This window comes from Palaemon carinicauda, chromosome 2, assembly GCF_036898095.1.
Source record: "Palaemon carinicauda isolate YSFRI2023 chromosome 2, ASM3689809v2, whole genome shotgun sequence".
Taxonomy (NCBI): Eukaryota; Metazoa; Arthropoda; class Malacostraca; order Decapoda; family Palaemonidae; genus Palaemon; species Palaemon carinicauda.
Window position 1 is genome coordinate 104,318,525 of NC_090726.1, and position 26,176 is coordinate 104,344,700.

Here is a 26,176-nt window from a genome sequence, read left to right on the forward strand (position 1 = left end):
ACTATTTCCTGACCTATAAAATCACAGCTACAACTCTGAGACATAGATGAAGCAATTCTGAACAAAGGAATATACAACTAATCAAAAACCAGATTAGACGGGGCAATTATAAAACCAAATAAATTTACATACAATTGGGACAAAAATATAACGAGGGTGTAAATGGGACTGCTGCTGGACCCCAACAAGATTATGCTGATGACCGAGGTCTAGGTAAGTCTTCGTGAAAGTCACTTGTGGTTCCTCAAAGAGCAAGATGATTTTTTTGGTTTTATATCATGTTCAAAAAGCCCTTACTTGAAAGGTAACAGCACTGTCTACGTAAAGATTCATCAAAACAAGGGAAACTATAATGGGATTATATAAATTAATTAGGCAGTTCAGATGCTTCCCCCTAAATAGCACGTCAGGTATAAAAAAACAAGGACACTTTCAAGAGTGCGGTCTACAATGCAATATTTTTCAAGTGTGTTTATGTGCCTTTGCAGGGTTTTCAACTAAGTAATTTGTATTTTTCCTAACAGTACTTACCTCGAACTACTTTCTTAGGAGTATCTGAGAATCTCCAAACCTACCAGAATTTTGTGTAGTTTCCCCTATCTCCGTTTTCTATAGTGGGTCCCTCTGTGGCAGATGAATACTTTGCCCTGAGGCGACCCGGGTCAGCGAGAGTGCGTGGCCAGGTCTCGGTCACCAGTAAGTTTTCGATAAATATGGTATCAAAGTCCTGTAAGACACTCAGGGAAGGATGGGCGGGCCATAACCCGAAAGTAGTTCGAGGTAAGTACTGTTAGGAAAAATACAAATTACTTAAAATTTGTGATTTGTTCCAACACTGAGTACTTACCTCGAACTACTTTCTTAGGCGACTTATACTTTGGGAGGCGGGGGTGGTCTTACGGGCCGAGAGACCTGCTGGGTAATAAAGATTGAACCTAGATAGCAGGCTAGGTTCTTCTGACCAAATACGGAATATGAGACCTGGGGAAAACTACGCAAAAAAACTATTTATTGTCTAACTCACCTCTGTAAGGAACTCCGGACATGGGCGCCTCCACTGAACATTTCCCACATGGGAGGGGTAAGGAAAAAGTGAATGAAGGGGAAGCAGGGACAAGGGGGAAAGGTAAGGAAGGAACTTGTGTCGCTTGCCATTACTTTCCACGGGCTTCCCCGGGGCTTCGACCTTAAATCTTTTGGAGCGCAGAAATGACCGGACCAATGGAGAAGCTGTCCAGAGACTTTCTAGTACAGTCCTTCAGGTAGTGGGCCGTAAAGGTGGACTGCCTGGACCATGTGCCCGCCTTCAGGATCTGGCCCAAAGCCATGTTCTTCTCGAAAGCTAGCTAAGTGCTCAGGCCCCTAATATGGGGTCTCGGCTTACCCAGCACCGAGGCTCCGGTACTGTCATAGGCTCTCTTAATCACCTGCCGTAACCAGAAGGAGATAGTGTTCCTGGACACTGTTTTCTTCACCACGCCCGAGGAGACGAACAGACTCTTAATCCCAGGGTGAAGCCTGGCTGTCCTTTCCAGGTATTTTCTAACTGCCCTGACCGGGCATAGAAACAAATCTCTCGGGTTGTCCAATCGCGGAATCGCTGGCACTGAGAATCCCTCGAACCTAGGGTCCCAGTAGACTGGGTCCTGCGTCTTGGCTACGAAATCGGGCAAGAACTTGAAACTCAACTCCTTCCAACCTTTCACGTGCGATACCTCGTACGACAGCCCATGGAGTTCGCTCACTCGTTTAGCCGAGGCCAGGGCGAGAAAGAAGACAGTCTTGAGGGTGAGTTCTTTGTCCAGAACGTCCCTGAGGGGCTCGAAGGGAGGCTCAGACAGAGCCTTAAGAACTCTGGCCACGTCCCACTGTGGCATTCTAGAGGAACGGGGAGAACATGATTGCTCGAAGCTCTTGATGAGCATCGAGATCTGCTGGGAAGCTCCTAGATCTAGGACCTTGAGGAGGAAGACCTGGCCCAAGGCAGCTCGGACACCTTTGATGGCCGGGATAGACATACAGTACCTACATCTTCTCTCAGGTAGACTAGGAAATCTGCTATTCGATGAATGGAGGCCTCCAACGGCCTGAGGTTCTGCGAGGAGCCACATTTTGTGAAAGTGGTCCATTTCGCTTGATACATCGCGACTGAGGACCGTCTCAGGTAACCCAACATCCTTGTTGCAGTCTTTGATAAGTATCCTTCCCTCTTCAGGAGTCGCTCGATAACCTCCACGCGTATAGGCGGAGGGACCGAGGGTTTTCGTGAGACATTTGGAAGTGGGGCTGGCGGAGGAGGTCTTCTCTGTCCGGAAGGGGCCATGGTGGAAGGCACGCTAGTTCCTTTAGGTCCGCGAACCACAGGTTCTTTGTTCGTCTCACTCTGTTGAGGACCTGCTTGAGCATCCCGAAGGGAGGGAAGGCATACACGTCGAGGTTGTCCCAAGGGCATTGAAAGGCATCCTCGAACGCTGCTGTTGGATCTGGCACAGGAGAACAAAACACGGGGAGCTGTGCGTTGAGTTTTGTGGCGAAGAGGTCCATTATCGGCAACCCCCACTTCACGATGACCGTCTGAGCCACTTCTGGGTGTAGGGACCACTCCAATCCTACTACTTGGCCCATCCTGCTGAGGCCGTCGGCTAGGACGTTCCGCTTTCCTGGAATCAACCTGGCTGTGGTCTCGATCAGCTCCTTTGAGGCCCATTCCAGGAACTTTGTAGTGAGACTGCACAACTTCGACTTTAGTCCTCCTTGCTTTTTCACATACGGTAGGCTACCACGGTGGCGTTGTCGCACATCAGAGCTACAGTGTTTCCCCGGAGAAGGTGGACGAATTCTACGCATGCCCTTTGAACGGCCATCAGTTCTAGGACGTTTATGTAAAGGTTCTTTTCCTCGGGGGACCACTTCCCCTTTGCTGACTCGTCGAGAAGATGGGCTCCCCATCCCTCCTTCGATGCATCCGTGAATAACAGCATCTCCGGGGGATCGATCGCGAAGGGCATTCCCTTGAGAGCGTTCGTCCTGTCGTGCCACCACTTCGTCTCCGAGGACATCGTGACTATTTTGTGCGGGGCCTCCCCCGGGGTCCAGAATTCTTTTAGGTTCCACTGAACCGCTCCTAGTTTGAGTCTCCCTCGGGGGACTAACTTCTCCAACGACACCAGGTGGCCCACTAACCTCTGCCAGTCTTTGGCTCCCCTCGGAAGGTTTGCTAGGAAGGGGAGAATTATCCGGTCTAGATTTTCCAACCTCTCTGAGGAGGGGAAGGCCCGCACCAACTGGGTGTCTAGAACCATCCCCAGGTAGGTCATCCTGGTGGAGGGTATCAGCTGCAACTTTTCTAGGTTGATGGTGATACCCAAGTCCTTGCAGAACCGTAGAAGTTTCGCGCCTTGCTCCTTCAGTACTCCCTCTGAGGCTGAAAGTAACAACCAGTCGTCCAGATAACGAATCAGGCGGATGCCCTGTTCGTGGGCCCAGACTGAGACTGTTGTGAAGACCCTCATGAAGACCTGAGGAGCTGTCGACAGCCCGAAGCATAGGGTCCTGAACTGCAACGCCTGGGTACCCCATTTCACCCTTAGGAACTTCCTGCTGGACGGGTGGACAGGGATCTGAAAATAGGCGTCCTTAAGGTCTAGGGACATCATGAAGTCCCCCTCCCTCAAGGTTGCCATTACCGACTTCGGGGTGTCCATCTTGAAGTCGGTCTTGCATACGAACCTGTTGAGGGCCGACAGATCTATGACCGGCCTCCAACCCCCTGTTGCCTTCTCCACCAGGAAGAGTCTGCTGTAGAACCCTGGGGTGGGGTTCTTGACTGGTTCCAACGACCCTTTGGCGATCATGGCCAACACTTCCTCCTGTAATGCCGCCTGCTTTAAGGGGTCCTTGGGCGCCAACCACTCCGCCTGTCGGTCCGGAATTAGAGGGGGCGGGTCCGCCAGGAAGGGCAGCCTGTACCCGTCCCTCAGGACTGCTACGGTCCATGGATCCGCTCCGTAGTCCCGCAAGCTTTCCAAGAGTGTTTAAGGCATCCCCCTACCTGAGGCTTCGGCAGGAGTAAGGGGCCTCTCTCCCTACCTTCTCCTGGAGGCGCAGCTGGAACGTCCTCTCCTTGAGTTGGGGTAGGAAGTCCTAAAGGAGGCCTGCGAGGTCGCGCTTCCCCTACGGGAGGGCTGCGAGGCTTGATGCCAGGAAACCGACGGGGAATCTCTTCTGGGTTGGACTGGCGAGGAGTGGGGGCCATCTGGCGCGGTTCTTCTATGTGCCGGACGCCTTGCAGTTGGGGGCCTGGGCTCTCCTGCCTCCTTGAGCTTCCCGACTCTCTCCATCACTTCTTCGACTGCCTTCAGGGGGAAGACGGAATCGCCCCACACCGGGGAGCTCCTCAGGCACCTCGCCTCTCGCTCGGGTAGCCTACGGAGTAGTTTATTAAGGACAGTGTCTCTTTTCCGTAAGACCCAGTTAGCCGTCTGCGTGAGGGATTGGAACGTGAGGAACTTCATCGCCTTTCCCCCTGAGCGGATCACTTCTAGCAACAAAGTCTGATTCTCCGGTACAGAGAGATCATGGGAGTACTGGAAACCCACCAGGGTACAGGCCCACCAGTCCAGCCAAGATGTGACATTAACCAAGTCATGGGCCATGTCCTTCATCATAGAGGCCTCCGCTGGTGAGAAACACACTGGGGCAGAGGAGGCCCTGTCTTCCGCACTTCCCTGGTTCAGCGTGGCTATCGCCGCTTCAACCGCACGGGGATTCCCCCTAGAGGAAGGGTTAAGGACGTCTTCTGCTGCACCAGGTTGTCCACCAACCTGCCCAGACCGGAGAGTTAGGCCTGCTCCGTCGAGGGTTTCAGGTCGTCCAGCCTGTGGTGCCGCCTTATGAGCGCGAACACCTTCCGGTAGGAGGAGACGTCATCAGCGGAGCACTCTCCCCCTTCTATAAGGCCTTCAGCTACTTGATCTTCAATGTGAGACGCCTCGTCGGTCACGGATGGAGCCGCGCAGGAAGCCAGATCCCATCTCTCCCACCGTACCAATGGAGCGGAGACTTGCAGTACTGGTGGATCCGCTGGGACGTGAGTAGCCGTCATGGGTCTACTCCCTCCCGCGGAGCTCCGTGGAGCCGGAGGCCTACCAAGATTTCCCAGGTGCTCCTGGCGCTTGGGTAGAGCTGCCATAGAACCGGGGGCCAGGACCATGCTGCCGGGCCGAAGGAGCGGCTCTTTCCGCTGGGCGGATGGAGCCGGTGCCTTCGCGGGCTTAGGCTTGGCGAAGGAGACTTGAGACGAAGACTTCGGGCGACGGGCGGACCTACAGGAGGACCCGTGTCGCGAGGGTGATGAGGTGGCTCTAGGGAGCCACCAGGAAGAGCCTGGAGCGAAGGCTACCTTGAGGAGCTTGCTGCGCGGGATGGTAACTCGGACCCACTCGTCCCTAGACAAACGGCCCTTCTTATGTTTCTTCCTGGAGATCCTGGCAAGTTTCCTGGAAGGGGCTGACCGCGAGCGTGACCTCCTCCTACGGGACCTCTTCCGCTTCTTCCCAGAGTCCCGGGGACCTGAATCTTCTGAGGTGGACGAGTCCGACGAAGCTGATGAGTGAGGCTAATGACAAGGAGGAAGACGAGCTCGCCGAGTCCTCCGATACGTCCGATGCTGATGGGGGATCCTCGTGTCGTTTCATCGGCGAGATCGGCTGCATAAAGACGGGCGGGAGCGTCGACGACGGCGCCGGGGGAGACCGCACAGTCGTCTTGGGGCCGAACCAACTGTTGAACTCCTCTTCTAACAGCATCGGGGACCTGAAGGGCGTCCTAGGGGACGTCCATGCGATGGAGTCTGGATTCCACGAGCATGCTGGCGGACTCTCTTTGTCCGCTTCTCCCCCGGTCGCTGAAGCACCTGAAACGCACAGCCACGATGCGGGGCAAGGAGCCGGAGCAGCCTTCCCCCACACCAGGTCTTCAGTAGAGACGGGCCCTGTAGGCACCAGAACTTCGTCTCCCAAGCACACTCCTGCCCCCCCATCAGGCCCCCCACACGCCTGCACAGACACAACATCCCCCACATCAGGAACATCAGACTCATGGGGATCGGCAATGGGCCGCTTCCCCGCAACGGACTTACCTCGTCCCCTACTCTGGGTAGGGGAAGGTGGCGGAGAACTTTTCTCCGACGGAGCCGTGGGCGACGCCAAGGACGAGGCTGTACTCGCCTTCTTGGGGGATCTCTTGGACGCCTTCTTCTTCTTGGTACCGTAGAGCGCCCACTGGATCTCGGGCCAAGATTCGCACTCCAGACACGTGGCGGACGGGAACACACACTGCCCCTACACAACGAACACAAGGTATGGGGATCAACCTCCGGCTTAGAGAGGAACGCACCACAAGATTTACCGGCATTAGGCCCGGGGCAACGACGTGGGTGCTCCGTAACCGTACACAAAAGCACCAAGCAACACAAGAACACAGGGGAAAGAGGTGGATAAAAGGATATAAGGTAAACATTAAACACGTGGGAACCATGTGGGAACACAAAGGGTCGAGGACACAAAGGGTCACACGGGATGTGAGAGAGAGCGGCCAGATGTTAATCACGCCGCGACCAGAAACTTACTGGTGACCGAGACCTGGCAATGCGCTCTCGCTGACCCGGGTCACCTCAGGGCGAAATATTCATCCGCCACAGAGGGACCCACTATAGAAGACGGAGATAAGAGAAACTACACAAAATTCTGGTCGGTTTGGAGGAGATTCCCAGATACTCCTAAGAAAGTAGTTCGAGGTAAGTACTCCGTGTTGGAACAATAACAGTTTTGTTTTAACAATGAACTATGCTGTATTTGAAAAAGTTTCAGGCCATGTACAGTAGAAAGAAATTCATTGTCCTCATAGCCATCAAAAGGATTAAAATTCTGTCCAAAAATTATCTCATATGGCATCTAAGAGCATTTGTCTTATAAAATATAGTTTTTCTACCACATTATATTGGAAATTCTTAGCCATTATCAATATATGGTAAAATTGATTAGCAAGAAAATAATTAAAAATACACTTACAAATGTAGAAGGATGGGTGGTCATAGAACCTTCAAGATCAGCATAAACATCAGTCGGATGTGCGCTCTCATACATAACTGTAGGACTAGCTTCAACAATCCTTGTTGGTTTTACTGGAACCTAGTAAAGAAATAATCATTTCAATATAATAAAGTATACTCATACAGTGAATAATGTTATTTTTATAATAAAATAAATTTTTTAATATACTTACCCGGTGATTATATAAGCTGCAGCTCTGCTGCTCGACAGAAAACTCTACGTTCAAAATCCGCCAGCGATCGCTATGCAGGTAGGGGGTGTACATCAACAGCGCCATCTGTCGTGCAGGTACTCAGTACTCAATGTAAACACAGAACTCAATTTTCTCCTCGGTCCACTGGGTCTCTATTGGGGAGGAAGGGAGGGTCCTTTAATATATAATCACCGGGTAAGTATATTCAAAAATTTATTTTATTATAAAAATAACATTTTTCAATATTAAACTTAGCCGGTGATTATATAAGCTGATTCACACCCAGGGGGGTGGGTAGAGACCAGCAATAAATGTTTACATTATTATGAGCTAAGGATTTTTTATTTCATTTTAGCAGTTATTCAAAATAACAAACATAAAATAAATAAGTACCTGGTAAGGAAGTCGACTTGAACAATTACTCTGCCTTTTTAAGTACGTCTTCCTTACGGAGCCTCGCGATCCTCTTAGGATGCTGAGCGACCCCTAGGAGCTGAAGTATCAAGGGTTGCAACCCATACTACAGGACCTCATCAAAACCTCTAATCTAGGCGCTTCTCAAGAAAAGAATTTGACCACCCGCCAAATCAACCAGGATGCGAAAGGCTTCTTAGCCTTCCGGACAACCCAAAAACAACAATAAAAAACATTTCAAGAGAAAGATTAAAAAGGTTATGGAATTAGGGGAATGTAGTGGTTGAGCCCTCACCCACTACTGCACTCGCTGCTACGAATGGTCCCAGGGTGTAGCAGTTCTCGTAAAGAGACTGGACATCTTTAAGATAAAAAGACGCGAACACTGACTTGCTTCTCCAATAGGTTGCGTCCATTATACTCTGCACAGATCTATTTTGTTTAAAGGCCACTGAAGTTGCGACAGCTCTAACTTCATGTGTCCTTACCTTCAGCAAAGCTTGGTCTTCCTCACTCAGATGGGAATGAGCTTCTCGTATCAACAGTCTGATATAATAGGATAAGGCATTCTTTGACATAGGCAAAGAAGGTTTCTTAATAGAACACCATAAAGCTTCTGACTGTCCTCGTAAAGGTTTAGTTTGTCTTAAATAGAACTTAAGAGCTCTAACAGGGCATAAGACTCTTTCTAGTTCATTTCCAACCATATTTGAAAGGCTTGGAATATCGAACGATTTCGGCCAAGGACGAGAAGGTAGCTCGTTTTTGGCTAGAAAACCAAGCTGTAAAGAACATGTAGCCGTTTCAGATGAAAATCCGATGTTCCTGCTGAAGGCGTGAATCTCACTGACTCTTTTAGCTGTGGCCAAGCAAACCAGGAAAAGAGTCTTTAAAGTGAGATCTTTAAAGGAGGCTGATTGTAGTGGCTCGAACCTTTCTGACATAAGGAATCTTAGTACCACGTCTAAATTCCAACCAGGTGTAGCCAAACGACGCTCCTTCGTGGTTTCAAAAGACTTAAGGAGGTCCTGTAGATCTTTGTTGTTGGAAAGATCTAAGCCTCTGTGACGGAAGACTGATGCCAACATGCTTCTGTAACCTTTGATAGTGGGAGCTGAAAGAGATCTTTCTTTCCTCAGGTATAATAGGAAGTCAGCTATTTGGGTTACAGAGGTACTGGTCGAGGATACTGATACTGACTTGCACCAGTTTCGGAAGACTTCCCACCTCGACTGGTAGACTCTAAGAGTGGATGTCCTCCTTGCTCTAGCAATCGCCCGGCTGCCTCCTTCGAAAAGCCTCTAGCTCTAGAGAGTCTTTCGATAGTCTGAAGGCAGTCAGACGAAGAGCGTGGAGGCCTTGGTGTACCTTCTTTACGTGTGGCTGACGTAGAAGGTCCACCCTTAGAGGAAGAGTTCTGGGAACGTCCACTAGCCATTGAAGTACCTCGGTGAACCATTCTCTCGCGGGCCAGAGGGGAGCAACTAACGTCAACCTTGTCCCTTCGTGAGAGGCGAACTTCTGCAGTACCTTGTTGACAATCTTGAACGGGGGGAATGCATATAGGTCTAGATGTGACCAATCCAGTAGAAAGGCATCTATATGAACTGCTGCTGGGTCCGGGATTGGTGAGCAATATATTGGGAGCCTCTTGGTCATCGAGGTTGCGAAGAGATCTATGGTAGGCTGGCCCCATGTGGCCCACAGTCTCTTGCACACATCCTTGTGTAGGGTCCATTCTGTTGGAATGATTTGTCCCTTCCGACTGAGGCAATCTGCCATGACATTCAAGTTGCCTTGGATGAACCTCGTTACTAGAGAAAGGTTTAGATCTTTTGACCAGGTGAGGAGGTCCCTTGCGATCTCGTACAACGTCATAGAATGGGTCCCTCCTTGCTTGGAGATGTACGCCAAAGCCGTGGTGTTGTCCGAGTTCACCTCCACCACTTTGCCTTGAAGGAGGGACTTGAAGCTTTTCAAGGCCAGATGAACTGCCAGTAGCTCCTTGCAGTTGATATGTAACGTTCTTTGATGCGCGTTCCAAGTTCCCGAGCATTCCCGATCGTCTAATGTCGCACCCCAGCCCGTGTCCGATGCGTCCGAGAAGAGAACGTGGTTGGGGGTCTGAACAGCCAGGGGCAGACCCTCTCTGAGGCTGATACTGTCCTTCCACCAAGTCAGGGACGACTTCATCTTCTCGGAAATGGGGATCGAGACCGCTTCTAGCGTCTTGTCCTTTTTCCAGTAAACAGCTAGGTGAAATTGAAGGGGACGGAGGTGTAGTCTCCCTAACGAAACGAACTGTTCCAGGGATGATAGCGTCCCTATCAGACTCATCCACTGTCTGACTGAACATCGTTCCTTCTTCAGCATGTTCTGGATGCATACCTGGGCTTGACTTGTTCTGGGGGCCGACGGAAAAGCCCGAAAAGCTTGACTGTGAATCTCCATCCCTAAATACACAATAGTTTGGGATGGGACCAGTTGAGACTTTTCCATATTGACCAGGAGACCCAATTCCTTGATCAGATCTAGAGTCCACTTTAGATTCTCCAGACAGCGACGACTGGAAGAGGCTCTTAGAAGCCAGTCGTCCAAATAGAGGGAGGCTCTGATGTCCGCTAAATGAAGGAATTTGGCTATATTCCTCATCAGCCTCGTAAACACAAGAGGAGCTGTGCTTAGGCCAAAGCACAGGGCTTGAAATTGGTAGACAACCTTTTCGTAAACGAATCTCAGAAAAGGTTGGGAGTCTGGGTGGATGGGGACGTGAAAGTATGCGTCCCTTAGGTCTAAACAGACCATCCAGTCTTCCTTTCTGACCGCTGCTAGAACGGACTTTGTGGTCTCCATGGCGAACGTCTGCTTTGTGACAAAGACATTCAGCGCACTGACGTCTAGCACCGGCCTCCACCCTCCTGTCTTCTTTACCACTAAGAAGAGACGGTTGTAGAAGCCCGGGGATTGATGGTCCCGGACTTTGACTACCGCTCCCTTTTCTAGTAAGAGAGACACCTCCTGCTTCAAAGCTCGTCTCTTGTCTTCCTCTCTGTACCTGGGAGAGAGATCGATGGGACACGTTGCTAGAGGGGGTTTGCGTACAAACGGGATCTTGTACCCTTCTCTGAGCAACTTCACAGATTGTGCATCTGCGCCTCTTTTCTCCCAGGTCTGCCAGAAGTTCTTGAGTCTGGCTCCCACTGCTGTCTGAAGAAGGAGGCAGTCAGACTCTGCCTTTAAAGGACTTGGTACCTTTCTTCTTCCCACGTCTCCCTTCGGCACGAGCACCTCCTCTGCTGGAGGCTCTGCCATGAAAGGGCGGAATGAATCTGGACGCTGGAGTGTCCATCCTGGGTCTTGACAAGGTAGGCAAAGGGGTGGCTTTGCGGGCAGAGGACGCAACCAGGTCATGGGTGTCCTTCTGAATCAAAGAGGCAGCAATCTCCTTAATCAAGTCCTCTGGAAAAAGGCACTTTGAGAGAGGAGCAAAAAGAAGTTCTGATCTCTGACACGGTGTTACTCCAGCTGACAGGAAAGAGCAAAGGTTCTCCCGTTTCTTGAGGACCCCGGATACGAACGAAGCCGCAAGCTCACTAGATCCGTCACGTATGGCCTTGTCCATGCAGGACATTATGAGCAAGGAAGATTCCTTGTCAGACGGGGAGATCTTCCTGCTCAAAGCTCCTAGACACCAGTCCAAAAAGTTAAAGACCTCGAAGGCTCTAAACACTCCTTTCAACAGATGGTCTAGGTCCGTAGGAGACCAGCATATCTTAGAGCGTCTCATGGCTAGCCTGCGGGGAGAGTCTACCAGGCTTGAGAAGTCGCCCTGGGCAGAGGCAGGAACTCCCAAGCCGAGAACTTCTCCCGTGGCATACCAGACGCTCGATCTGGAAGAGAGTTTCGCAGGGGGAAACGTAAACGCTGTCTTCCCTAGGTTCTTTTTGGACTGCATCCAATCTCCTAAAACTCGTAAAGCTCTCTTGGACGAGCGGGCGAGGACGAGTTTCGTAAAGGCAGGCGCGGATGACTGCGTACCTAAAGCAAACTCTGACGGAGGAGAGCGTGGAGCCGCAGACACAAACTGGTCCGGATACATCTCTTTGAACAGAGCAAGAACTTTTCTAAAGTCCAAAGAGGGTTGCGTGGTCTTGGGTTAGTCAAGGTCCGTATGTGGGTCATCAATGTGTGCCGCGTCGTCATCATCAGAGAGTCCATCATCTGAGAATTGAGGAGGAAGCGGCAAAGGAGTAGGAATCGGCTGGTCAGCTGAGTCCGGCAGCACGGGTGCACGCGTGACTGAACCGGACGCAACGTCATGGAACTGTTGCCCAGTCTGTGAACTGGCAACAACCATAGCAGCGCGGGGACGCATAGCGTCTACTCCAGACTGTCTAGTCTGATGTGGGCGAGCAGAGGTAACCACACTGGGTTGCGGAGGTTGACGCACCGCGTCAAAACAAAACAACTTAGACTGTTGTTGTACCTCGCGAACGTCAACGGAAGGTTCCGTGCGTCGCTGAACGTCAACATGCGGCTGGCAGGGTACACTGGAACGCATGGGTGGCGGGACTCTCTCAGCTGGAGTGCGGCAGAAGGTCACCTCAGCGTCCACAGGACGCACAACCGTGGGTGGTTGTAGGCTAGAGGTTGGTGCAGCGTCAACCTTCTCCGCACGAAAGTCCTGCATCAATGACGTTAACTGAGACTGCATGGTCTGCAGCAAAGACCACTTAGGGTCTACAGGAGCAGGTGCGGCAACAGACGGTGTGACTGCCTGATGCGGTACCGCTTTGCCTCTCTTAGGAGGTGAGCAGTCGTCGGAAGACTGCAGCGAGTCCGAACTGACCCAGTGGCTACAACTGGGCCGTTGGACTTGCGCGGAAGGGACCGACTTGCGCTTAAGAGGCCGCGAGACCTTGGTCCATGGTTTCTTACGAGAAACCTCTACCGCAGACGAGGAATAAATGGGCTCTCTCGTCTTTGTGTGGGTGGGGCGATCTTGGGTAGATACCCCCGAAACCACGGAGGGAACGTCTGTTCGCTGATTAAAGCCTCTCGAACCCTTTGGTCGTACGACATTGCTTCTCCCCTGGACTTGGGAGCTTGCAAGAGGTCCCGGACTGGGAGGACGACAGGCACGAACAGACGAACCCTCAAGCGCAACACTATCCACAACACTATCACTCACTTTATCACTACCCACTGCACTCTTACACTTCAGCTCCTTGACGTCTGCCATGAGCTGGTTACGGTCACTAGCCAAGGACTCGACTCTCTCACCCAGAGCTTGGATGGCACGCATCATATCTGCCATCGAAGGTTCTTGAGTGCTAGAAGGGGGATCAGGAGCAACCACTACAGGGGAAGGAATAGGTTGTGGGGCATGAGGAGAGGAAAATTCAACGGAGCGAGACGAACTTATCCTGACTCTATCTCTCTCTAGCCTACGTGTATATTTCTGGAATTCGATAAAATCGAATTCCGAAAGCCCAACGCATTCCTCACATCGATCTTCCAATTGACAGGTTTTATCCCGACAATTGGAACAAACGGTGTGAGGATCGATAGAGGCCTTCGGAAGACGCCTTGAACAGTCCCTAGCATTACACTTCCTGAATTTAGGGACTTGAGAAGGGTCAGCCATTTTGAATTAGTCAAAGGGGAATTCAAAACCTATCCAAAGTCATCAACAAATAATCCGATATCAACAAAAGAATGCAAGGATGTATTGAAGATAAAGCCTGCAAAGCGAAAGCTCAAAACTAGAAACGTGTACTTCACCAAAAAGATGTGAAAACCAATCCAGTTAGCAACAGCGAATTAGTAGGTCTTGCCGGTGGCACGACAGAGAGAAAATTGAGTTCTGTGTTTACATTGAGTACTGAGTACCTGCACGACAGATGGCGCTGTTGATATACACCCCCTACCTGCATAGCGATCGCTGGCGGATTTTGAACGTAGAGTTTTCTGTCGAGCAGCAGAGCTGCAGCTTATATAATCACCGGCTAAGTTTAATATTGAAAAATTATATTTACTGGATGTACAACAACACATTATAATAGGATGATCTAAAAAAAAAAAAAAAAAATCTAAGTAATAAAACAAGACATAAAAACAGAATTTTAATAAATTTATTATTTTGATACCAGAGAGATACACTGCTATTATAATTTAAGAATGAGCTTCATTACCTTGAAAATAATCAAAAGTATCCACTCTCTCTCCCTTATAATGCTCTCCTACAGGAGACAAGCCAGCGTGAGATCACACTCATTTAGAAGAAACCCCGAACCAGTTATGCTAATTAGAGCAAAGTAACTTTTTGTGTCATTACCGAAGTAGTAGGGAAGAGAAGGGTTATATGACTGGTAGTAAAGTATCAAAATAATAAATGCTATTAATTTCTTAAATTTCAATAATTGATATCTGGACTTCTACTGTAAATACTGACTGCCACATTCCTTAGGATGTGAGAAAGGCATGAAACTAACAAAACTATATTCTCAAAAGAATTGATGTACAGCATCTATAACCTTTATTAATATTTTATATTTGTCTTGATTTTTTGGAATCATTAAAGATACCTTTAATCTTTTTGCCATACAATCCCTGAAAAAAATTCTTCGTAAAATTACTGAAACATTGGATTTCCCCTTCCAACTATAAATTTAAAGCTATTTGAAACATTGGATTTCCCGTTCCAACTATAAATTTAAAGCTATTTGAAACATTGGATTTCCCCTTCCAACTATAAATTTAAAGCTATTTGAAACATTGGATTTCCCCTTCCAACTATAAATTTAAAGCTATTTGAAACATTGGATTTCCCCTTCCAACTATAAATTTAAAGCTATTTGAAACATTGGATTTCCCCTTCCAACTATAAATTTAAAGCTATTTGAAACATTGGATTTCCCCTTCCAACTATAAATTTAAAGCTATTTGAAACATTGGATTTCCCCTTCCAACTATAAATTTAAAGCTATTTGAAACATTGGATTTCCCCTTCCAACTATAAATTTAAAGCTATTTGAAACATTGAATTTCCCCTTCCAACTATAAATTTAAAGCTATTTGAAACATTGGATTTCCCCTTCCAACTATAAATTCAAAGCTATTTGAAACATTGGATCTCCCCTTCCAACTATAAATTTAAAGCTATTTGAAACATTGGATTTCCCCTTCCAACAATAAATTTAAAGCTATTTACCAAACAACTGAGTAGCTTCAAAACCATTCTAGCAAAAATATTGTAAAAAAAGCAAAATACTGTACATAATTAAAATTACTATATGCCCTTCCATACAGTGTATATAAAGAAAATTATTACCTGTACGTGAAATACATCTGCTGAAACTATATGACCAGATTTTAAACAATGTTAATAAGGGTACAAAAGAATCTACAGAATAATGCTTGGTAAAAACTGATTTGGTATACAATTAAGCTACAGCTATTACTTTTCCCAATGAATAATTTTTAAATAAATTATGCCCTGTCCCTAATTCTTGAGTTCTAGCTTTCAGGACTGGGATAGTCTATCCAACTCTTCATATGCCTTAGTAACAACTGTATATCCTTACCCCACAAAGTAAATTTAATACACTTCCTCTTAACTGAATTCCATTAAATGTACTTGAATAAACTTTTAAATGTACTTGAATAAACTTTTAAATGTACTTGAATAAACTTTTACAGCTCTGAGTCCTTTTTCACTTTGTGTCAATGAAAGAATACTAAAGTGGATAGCTAAGTTGTTGGCCGTAAACTATATTTTTGCTCTAAAACCTGGCAAAAGTAATAGAAAAAACATTACCCACATAAGATCCAGCATGCTTGGGAAGAGCTTTCCGTTCACTAATAAATTTGGCCAAAGACTATGAGTCTCTTTATACTCAATAATTTATAACTATATCCACATAATAAACAATGAGTTACAGGCTTTTCAATACATATATTTAAAAGATTGGACAATATCTGATGTAACATTAGAAGCTGGTGAGTCTAATACAAATGTTTCATAACTAAATTAAGCATTGATCTGTAGCCTTCAAGCTCATAATGAAGGCTTCTTTAATAATCTTGATGCAAGGTGTAATTTTCTCACCACTCAGAGCCAAACCCTTTTCAGACAACCAGAAATCATAAAAATCTTTCAATTAAGAGCTCTAGTGCCATAAGTTTCTATGGTTGGAAAGTAATTTTGTTCTTGTTTTTATGCAATTAACGTACATTTTACAACCACAAATATTTCATAAATATACATAAAAAATCTCTACAAACTTGAGAAATCTCTATTTACCAAGGCACTTCCCTAAATTTTGGGAAGTAGCCTACATAAGAACAAACACAAGAGGACTTTTCTTCTCTTCGCTCTTCCCAGCCTGACAAAGGATTCAGCCGAGTTTGGTTGGTACTGCATGGGTGACACAGCCCACCCAACCAAACGTTTCACCACAAATGAAGATTCATATACTGAATTCCTATTGCTGCTACCTTAACAGTCACCAAGGCGACCGGGGAAGTACCAGGGTCTACCAGAACTTCGTTACAATTGCTGGCTCTTCATTTTTATTTCTAGCATGCTCTTTTGCCTCTTATCATCACATCTATCCTCCTATCACCTAGAGCTTTCTTCACTCTATCCATCCACCCAAAACCTTGGCCTTCCTCTATTACTTCTCCCATCAACTCTGGCATTCATTACCTTCTTCAGCAGGCAGCCATTTTCCATTCTCTCTAAATGGTCAAACCACCTCAACACATTCATATCCACTCTAGCTGCTAAATCATTTCTTAAGCCCATTTTCCCCCTCACTACTTCATTTCTAACCCTATCTAATAGAAATACATCAGCAATACTCTTCAGAAACTTCATCTCCAACACATTAAATTTCTGTCTCTCCGTCACTTTTATTCTCCACAACTCCGATCCATACACCACAGTTGGTACCATCACTTTCTCAAACAGAACTCTCTTTACATTGATTCCTAACTCTCTATTCTTCACAACTCCCTCCACTGCCCCCAACGCTTTGCATCCTTCATTTACTCTGATGTACATCTGCTTCCACTCCACCACTTGCAGCAATAACAGACCCCGATTACTTAAAACTGATCTACTTCCTCAACATAACATTCAACCTAGTACCGCCCTCCTCTCTCGTGTATCTTATAACCTTACTCTTACCAATATTAACGCTCAACTTCCTTCTCTCACACACCCTTTCAAACTGTCACTAATTAACCCAGCTTCTTTTCCAAGTCTGCAACCAATACAGTATCATCCGCAAACAACAACATTTACCTTCCACTCATGATCACTCTCGTCTATCAGTTTCAATCCTCAACCAAGCACTCAAGCATTCAGCTCTCTTACAACTCCATCAGCAAACAAATTGAACCATGCTGACATCACACATCCCTCTCAGCCCCACTCTCACTGGAAACCACTCGCTCACTTCATTTCCTATTCTAATACATGCTTTACTGCCTATGTAGAAACTCTTCACTGCTTGCAACTACCTTCCACCAATTCGATATAACCTCATTACATTCCACACCACCTGCCTATCAACTCTATCATAAGCTTTCTCCAGATCCATAGATGTAACATACACTTCCTTGTCTTTTGCTAAATATTTCTCGCTAATCTGCCTAACAATAAAAAATCTGATTCATACATCCCCACCTCTCCTAAAACCCCCTTGTTCATCTTAGACTGCATCTCTTGTTTTATCTTTAATCCTATCAATTACTACTCTACCATACAATTTTCGAACCACACTCAAACTATTACCCCTTGAATTACAACACTCATGCATAGCAAAACCCTTTCAAACTGTCACTAATTAACCCAGCTTCTTTTCCAAGTCTGCAACCAATACAGTATCATCCGCAAACAACAACATTTACCTTCCACTCATGATCACTCTCGTCTATCAGTTTCAATCCTCAACCAAGCACTCAAGCATTCAGCTCTCTTACAACTCCATCAGCAAACAAATTGAACCATGCTGACATCACACATCCCTCTCAGCCCCACTCTCACTGGAAACCACTCGCTCACTTCATTTCCTATTCTAATACATGCTTTACTGCCTATGTAGAAACTCTTCACTGCTTGCAACTACCTTCCACCAATTCGATATAACCTCATTACATTCCACACCACCTGCCTATCAACTCTATCATAAGCTTTCTCCAGATCCATAGATGTAACATACACTTCCTTGTCTTTTGCTAAATATTTCTCGCTAATCTGCCTAACAATAAAAAATCTGATTCATACATCCCCACCTCTCCTAAAACCCCCTTGTTCATCTTAGACTGCATCTCTTGTTTTATCTTTAATCCTATCAATTACTACTCTACCATACAATTTTCGAACCACACTCAAACTATTACCCCTTGAATTACAACACTCATGCATAGCAAAACCCTTTCAAACTGTCACTAATTAACCCAGCTTCTTTTCCAAGTCTGCAACCAATACAGTATCATCCGCAAACAACAACATTTACCTTCCACTCATGATCACTCTCGTCTATCAGTTTCAATCCTCAACCAAGCACTCAAGCATTCAGCTCTCTTACAACTCCATCAGCAAACAAATTGAACCATGCTGACATCACACATCCCTCTCAGCCCCACTCTCACTGGAAACCACTCGCTCACTTCATTTCCTATTCTAATACATGCTTTACTGCCTATGTAGAAACTCTTCACTGCTTGCAACTACCTTCCACCAATTCGATATAACCTCATTACATTCCACACCACCTGCCTATCAACTCTATCATAAGCTTTCTCCAGATCCATAGATGTAACATACACTTCCTTGTCTTTTGCTAAATATTTCTCGCTAATCTGCCTAACAATAAAAAATCTGATTCATACATCCCCACCTCTCCTAAAACCCCCTTGTTCATCTTAGACTGCATCTCTTGTTTTATCTTTAATCCTATCAATTACTACTCTACCATACAATTTTCGAACCACACTCAAACTATTACCCCTTGAATTACAACACTCATGCATAGCAAAATATGGAACTTTCCATAAATTCTCCCCACTTACTTTGCCTGAAATAAAAAACTATTACAGTAGTTGTCAACTTACAACCTAAGCGACTTATGACTGTTCGACCTTACGACCATTTTTTTGGGGCTCAGGCCATGTCATCCTGATGGAAGTTCCTTTAAAGTAGCTTCCTAGGGTATATTTAACTACAGTGATATTCCCAGAGAATTTTACCTCAAGGTACCCAGAATTTTAACTCCTGGATTGAATATCCCTAATTTACTCTTATAGGGATATCGCATAATATCAGAGGACGAATTCTTGACATGCCACATAGCTATCTTCACCCCGAATAGTGTTAACGCTTCGAGAGGGAAAAGTGGCAAGAAACAAAAGGGGAGCCGTTATTAAGGTACCTTTTCTCCCCGTTTCGAGTCTGTATATGACGTCATCAACGGCGCCATGTTTATTCCTATCTCGTAGCTCTATTGCTCGGTGATTCCCTTGTGCTCTCTCGTTATTTTGGATATTATTCAACATCATGATGCTTTCTCCAGCCTCTTCTGCCTCTGGAAAGTTGAGTATTATCTTTACTTTGTATAAATGTAAGCTCTTGTTGTTTTAAATTAAATAAATGATATTAACGTAAACAAGAGCTGTTGCCTACCGGAGGCGTCATGGACGCTGTCGCTCGCTATGCACGAGTCATTTAGTTAGCCAGAGCGACTTTCCCCGATCTTAATGCTTTAATAAATTTAGCTATTTAGCCTTCATACTGGGAATTCTTTATATTATGCCGATAGTATTTATCAGTTTCGGCGATTTAGGTAACCAATCCTTGCTTACGCTAGGCTTAGTAGCCTAGGCGTTTTGCTTTTAGTACTTTCATGCATGATATATTAGATTCTCGTAGTGTGATAATTTTATTGAAGCCATAGGCAGTTATTTATACATGTAAGATAATTACTGAAATAATTTCCTCTTCCAAGATAGTATACGAGAGAGTTTCGGTGATTTAGGTAATCGATTCTCACCGCGCCTAGGCTAATAGCCTAAGGGGCTTTAGTATACTTTCGCATACTTCCCCGATTGTTCTTTCTCCTCTAGAGGTATAAGATCAATCCCTTCTTCCCTCTGAGTTAGCCTAGGCTTAACCCTAGTCAGTTTTATCTGGATTGTATTTGGGTAAAACTAGGCTAGGGTGTTTCTGTCCTTGTCCTGTAACTAGAGTGACTGGTTTTTGGGCTTAGTTAGAACATCAGAGTATTCTGTCTTGGGTCTGTAGCTGCCCGACAAAGCGAATGAGATTCCTTTGCTAGATTAGACTGCAGACATAGGAGGCTAGACCTCCCTAGGCCACACCTGAAGGTTTCTGTACGAGATGATTCCTTCTTTCTGTGGTTTAGCAGACTAGTCCTGTGCTGTTTTACCCTAGGTCGGAGAATAGAATTCTCCATTACCTGGGGAAATAACAGCACCAAACCCCATTCCTGTATTGCTGGAGGTGGCAAGGTGCTGCCAACCTCTTTGCTGTATTCGACTACCCTAGGCTAGGATGAGTTTTCTTAGCACTGGGGATAGTCGTATACTAGAGCGGAGTTTGTTAGGTGAGGTAGGGTAGGCTTCAGGGCTAACCCTTCCTCATCTTATAGGACCCTCATCCCTCCCCCTCTGTCCTTTGGTGATGGCCTAGCCATCACAAAACCTTGGCCACCGTCCTACATTCGACCCTAGTACAGGGTAGGTTGTAGGACTAGCTTAGACTTCTGCCGGCCGGCAGAAGCCTTTTTCTCTTTGGAGTGTTCTTCAGGCCTCTCTTGGTCTGCCATCCATATGTCTGTTGGTAGAGCCCGGCAGGTTATGGATGGATGGAAGCTTGAATGTCACATTCTCCCCTTCCATTTGTTCTCTCATTCTGGATGGAAGGCGGTAAGGCAGTGCCGCCTTACAGTCTGGCATCCATGCCTTTCCCTTGTTAGTGTATAGTACCATCGGGTCCCCATCTGCCGGTTTAGCGGCCGGCAGCCGGGTGAGCTGTAGATCTCTGGTTTATTAATGTCGCCGGCCGGCATAGACTGCCATCAGCCGCGGCCGGCAACTGGCTGCACACCTACTACTCTGCCGGCTACTACAATTAGTGGCCGGCAGCCGGGGTGCAGTTGGCTGCCGGCTTATTACCTATTGCCGGCCGGCAGAGATTGCAGGCCAGCACCCAGAGACCAGCGATCTGCCTCCCACTACTTCCAAAGTTAGTATACCTTGGAATTGTACCCAGGTACTTGCCAGCTGGCATATCGGCACTACAGTATATGATTATACAGTAGCCAGTATTTTGCAGTATAGTAAATAATGCAATAAGAAAACTACAGTACTGTATAGATTATACTGTAATACAAAACTTTTCCGACATACAATGTGTTGTCATGTACAGCCTATTGTGAGACCGTACAGTATAAAAGAAAGCGAGTTCTTTCTTAAAAATATTAAAATCCCTAACATTAAAACTTCTGGAAACTGGTGTTGAGTTACACTTATATATCCTCAGAGGATAACAAATTCCAAAGGTTTTCTAGAATAAGAAATAACCATAGTTTTAATGTTAAGGGAGGTCACAGCAATTGGCTGGGCAGGAAATACATGTATGTGTCTTTCCTTTTTTCCTTTCTAGCTTATCTATCCTAAGCTACATACAATAATAATAAATTGTATACTTAATTTTGTGAAACTTTTCACTGGATACTCATTGGAATCTCTTCTCTTTGCAGGAGGACCAACCCAAGTGCGGGAGTATGTTTTGTAACGTCTGCAGTAAGAACTTCAGCGGACATGAGCTGTGCAGGAAGCATGCACGCCGCGCAGTCTCCAAAGGCGATCTCAAGTATTGGGACCCTCAGGTATGTGACGTATGTAATAACCTGATTACTGAGGCATTTGACTCTCCTAAGTCGTCGGAGTCAAGGGATGCAGCAAAGGAAAAGTTGCGTAATTGGGTCGTGGGTTTTCAGTAAAACACCACGGGGCCTTACCTTCCAAGTGAGAAAATGCGGGCCTATCTTTTCCCCAGGGCATCTTCGGATGCATTCATTCCTCAGCCTCACTCAAGAGATCCCTGTCATCCAGATTCCGGTAGATTTGGAAGTCTCGGACGCGATACAGGACATCCAACTGGACGATAGGATGTCATAAGTGTCGGAGTACAGTGGAACCTCTACACACGAACGTATCTACATCCGAATTTTCCAACATCCGAAGTAAAATTCGAGCAAATTTTTTACTCTACACCCGAATTTTATTTCGACACACGAAGTAAACATTACGCCATTGAGCGTCGAGTGCTTAGTTCTCTATTCTTGTGTGTATCATGTGGTTGTCCTCTGTTTGGTCTGTTATTAACAGTGCTTATTTTCTTCCTTTTCTCACATTTCCTTTGTGATTTTACCTATAATCATGGTGCCTAAGAAGCTAAGTTTCAGTACAGGAAGAAGGCAATACTTTCATTAGAATTGAAGCAAGAAAATATAGAAAAACATGAGAGCAGTGTGCATGTGAGTGATACTGTATGGCTAAACAATATGGCCGGAATAGGCCTATGATCTCGAGGATCATCAAGCTGAAGGCAGCCATTAAAGCTAATAACCATCGAAGGTGATCACCATTATTACAAGACATCTTAGCAATACCCTGGAAGAGATAAAATGCCTTTTGTTGATAGGGATAAAGGACAAAGAGATTGTTGGCAACGATCATTTGTGAGAAGGGCCAGCGTGATGAACAGAAAGAAAGAAAAAAGCGAAGCAAAGAAAACCATGATAGCATTAGCAAGCTCTTTTAAATAAGACCTCTCTCTTTTTCTGTTTCTCTCTAAACATAGCATTAACATGTTCTTTAAATAAAATCTCTCTCTCTCTCTCTCTCTCTCTCTCTCTCTCTCTCTCTCTCTCTCTCTCTCGTTCTTCTTCGCTGTTATAGTGTTAGATACGTCTATTTTTTTTCCGAGAGAGAGAGAGAGAGAGAGAGAGAGAGAGGGAGAGAGAGAGATTAAACAAAAATGTGTTTAGAGTACAAATGATTTTTAACAGCGTCGACGAGTTGAAAAAATATTAAATGTAACTAAGAAAGTAATAACAGGTAATCTGAATTCCTTTATTAACTAAAACAAATATTGATACGAACACACTCGTGTGCTTATGCACAAACACACACACAGGTGCAAAAATTACTACGCAGTAAGAGAGACGGTCGGGGAGGAGGTAGAGATGGTGACTGCGATAATATACCGTAACTCGTCACTGAAAGTGATGAAAATAAAAAATCAAAAGAAAAAAAAATGTAAAAAATATGAAATATAAAAATAAAAAAAAAATAAATAAGCTGAGTTAGATTAAAATTTCCGTAGTGTAAGTTACAGTATGTTATCGCAGTCACCATCTCTACTTCCTCGCCGATCATGTCTCCTCGTACGTGTGTGTGTGTTTGCGCATACGCACACGAGTGTGTTTGTATCAATATTTGTTTTAGTTAATAAAGGAATTCAGATTCGCTGATATTGTTTTTTTAGTTACATTTAGCTGTCTTTCAACTCATTAATGCTGTTAAAAATGATATGTAGGCTACACAACACATTTTTGTTTAAGCTCTCATTTTTGTTTAATCTCTCTCTCTCTCTCTCTCTCTCTCTCTCTTTCTCTCTCTCTTTCTCTCTCTCTCTCTCTCTCAGAAAAAAATAATAGACGTCTCTAACACTAACAGTGAAGAAGAACGAGAGAGAGAGAGAGAGAGAGAGAGAGAGAGAGAGAGAGAGAGAGAGAGAGAGAGAGATTTTTTATTTAAAGAACATGTTAACACCATGTCTACCTTCTCGCCGATCGTCCGTCTCCTGGCGTAGCAAATCCTACACCTGCGTTGGCCTGTCTCTAAGGTAAAGTGGCAATAAAACACATTTTTTATTTATTACTTCTTTATAATTATCTTTTTTACATGCTTCTTTCATATTATGCAGTTATGTTATTGTTAAGTGTAATTATGTGTAGCCATTTATTAAGTATTTATTATGGGTTTTTACGCTGAGGAACGAATTAAATGAATTACCATATATTCTTATGGGAAAATTCGTTTCTACATCCGAACATTTTCTACATCCGAAGTTGGTTGTGGAACGAATTAAATTCGTATGTAGAGGTACCACTGTACACTGAAAAAGACCTTCTCACAGGAGGTCAGGAAGAGGAGCTGACCCAAGCTCCTGAGACCGAGGAGGAAGAGGTGGACAAGGTGTCGGTCTCATCGGTTCTGCCCCCAGAACCAGTTCCCTCGACATCATCTGCTATCCCAGAGGAACTGGGAAAGACTTTTTCTTCCACTGTTGAAATGATTCAGCAAATGCAGAAGAAAAATGATGAAAAAGAAGCTGCGATGAAGCTGGAGATGTGTAGACTCGCAGCATCACGCGGGCCTCAGAAGCTCAGCATTAAGGACCTTCCTTTGTGTTCGGATGCGAACCCGTGGCGATATGCCGAACACATGCCGATGACAATTGGGAAGATTGTCATCTCGGAGAAGCTGGGATCAGTCCCCATTGAAGAGGTGGAATTCTGGCCCAGCAAGGAGTCTTACCCGGACTGTTATGTCCACCTCAGGAAGGAACCAGCCTCAAAGGAGGAGACGGAGCCAAAGGAGGTTATAGTCTTTGACCATGGTAGAGCACAGGCTTTACTTTCTAGTTCGATGACAGAGGGGCTTCACCAACTCGAAGGTACCAGCGTTGAGTAAGAAGCACCCTTCCTTTGTGGCTTCTCCAACCAGAGCCTTCCCCTTTATGGAGAAAGGGTATAAGGCAGCCTTAAAGGCGGTCGAGGCAGGGAAGCCATGCCCCTCATTGGACGAGTGCAAGCCTTTATCCCTGACCTTACCTATGGACCAAAAAGACTGGAATGACGTCCACCTTACCTTCTCAGTCGGGAAGTTGGAAGCAGATATTGCCGGACGTCAGTTAGGTGAGGACTTTCCGAAGTTGTCTGAATTTCTCTTGTGTAGGGAGCAAGAGACTAAAGAAAGACTTGCAGCGTCCATGTCTCTACAGACTACTCTGGAGACGATGGCAAGTGACCCCAAAAACCAAGAGATGTTTATTTGGCCACTGTGACCAAGGATTTGTACAGTTTTATTAAAGCTAGGAGAACTTGTAGAGAGTTCGTGTTCGCCTCGGCTGTGGTGAGACACGAACCCAGGAAACTGATCTCATCCAGCATTTGGGGTAAAAACCTCTTCCCAAGCGAAGTGGTCAAAGAGGTAGTAGACAAGGCCGCCACGGAGAATAGGAACCTTCTCCAAAAGTGGGGTCTTATCTCTCAAGAGGAAGTCTTCCCCGGATGAGGGTCCCCCAACCTAAGAGGAAGACAAAGAAGCCTAGGCTACCCTCTCGGCCGGCCAAGCCTTACAGACACCAACAACAACAACTTCCTACGACCACAGTGCCCCAGATGGTGGCACAGCCTCCAACTACGTACCAGTTGGTACCTCAGCAAGTAGTGACAGAGTCGCCTACCTTTAACCCAACTTTCGAGACGCAGTCAACGACCTTTCGTCCGAAAGCTAGAGGATCGGCCAGAGGTTTCTCTAAACGCCCCTCAAGAGGAAGGGGATACAGAGGAGGATGTGGTCAAGGAGGCAAGCCCTCAGGTCCACAGCAAAAGTGAGATGCTTCCGGTAGGAGGGAGATTGTATTTATTCCGGGATCGTTGGACCTTCGATCCCTGGGCCCACAGCCTAATCAAGAACGGACTGGGTTGGAGCTGGAACAGCGCTCCACCTCTATTCCCACAATTCTTCCAACACTCCACCCCTGTCCTGGAAGGATATGTACGGGAACTCTTGGAGAAGAGAGTAATTCGGAGAGTAAAGTCCATCAAGTTCCAAGGAAGGCTGTTTAGTGTTCCCAAGAAGGACTCAGAAAAACTCTTAGAGTCATTCTGGACTTGTCGCCACTCAACAAGTTCATAGTAAACTCCAAGTTCAGGATGCTAACAATTCAACACATAAGGACCCTATTGCCCAAACGGGCTTACACTGTCTCGATAGACTTGGCAGATGCCTACTGGCACGTCCCAATCAATCGTCGACTCTCCTCCTACCTAGGTTTCAAGCTTCAAGGAAGACTTTATGCCTTCAGAGCCATGCCCTTCGGGCTAAACATAGCCCCAAGGATGTTCCCGAAGCTTGCAAATGCAGCCGTTCATCAATTACGCCTAAAGGGTGTCCAAGTAGTAGCCTACTTGGACGATTGGCTGGTGTGGGCAGCATCCAAGACAGAATGCATGCAGGCTTCCAAGAGAGTGGTCCAGTTCCTGGAACATCTAGGATTCAACATCAATATCAAAAGGTCTCGACTATCTCCAGCTCAAAATTTTCAGTGGTTAGGAATCCACTGGGATTT

The 26,176-nt window shown here is 46.0% G+C and overlaps 1 protein-coding gene across 1 annotated transcript in view; it reads right to left on the bottom strand.

Annotated features, from left to right (window-relative positions):
• Window positions 1-26,176, bottom strand: part of LOC137626160 (dystroglycan 1-like) — a 388,225-nt gene that overhangs the window by 281,774 nt on the left and 80,275 nt on the right. The window contains exon 5 of the mRNA XM_068357241.1: window positions 7,071-7,190. Coding sequence (XP_068213342.1) covers window positions 7,071-7,190 — 120 coding nt within the window. The remainder of the gene's footprint in view (window positions 1-7,070; window positions 7,191-26,176) is intronic.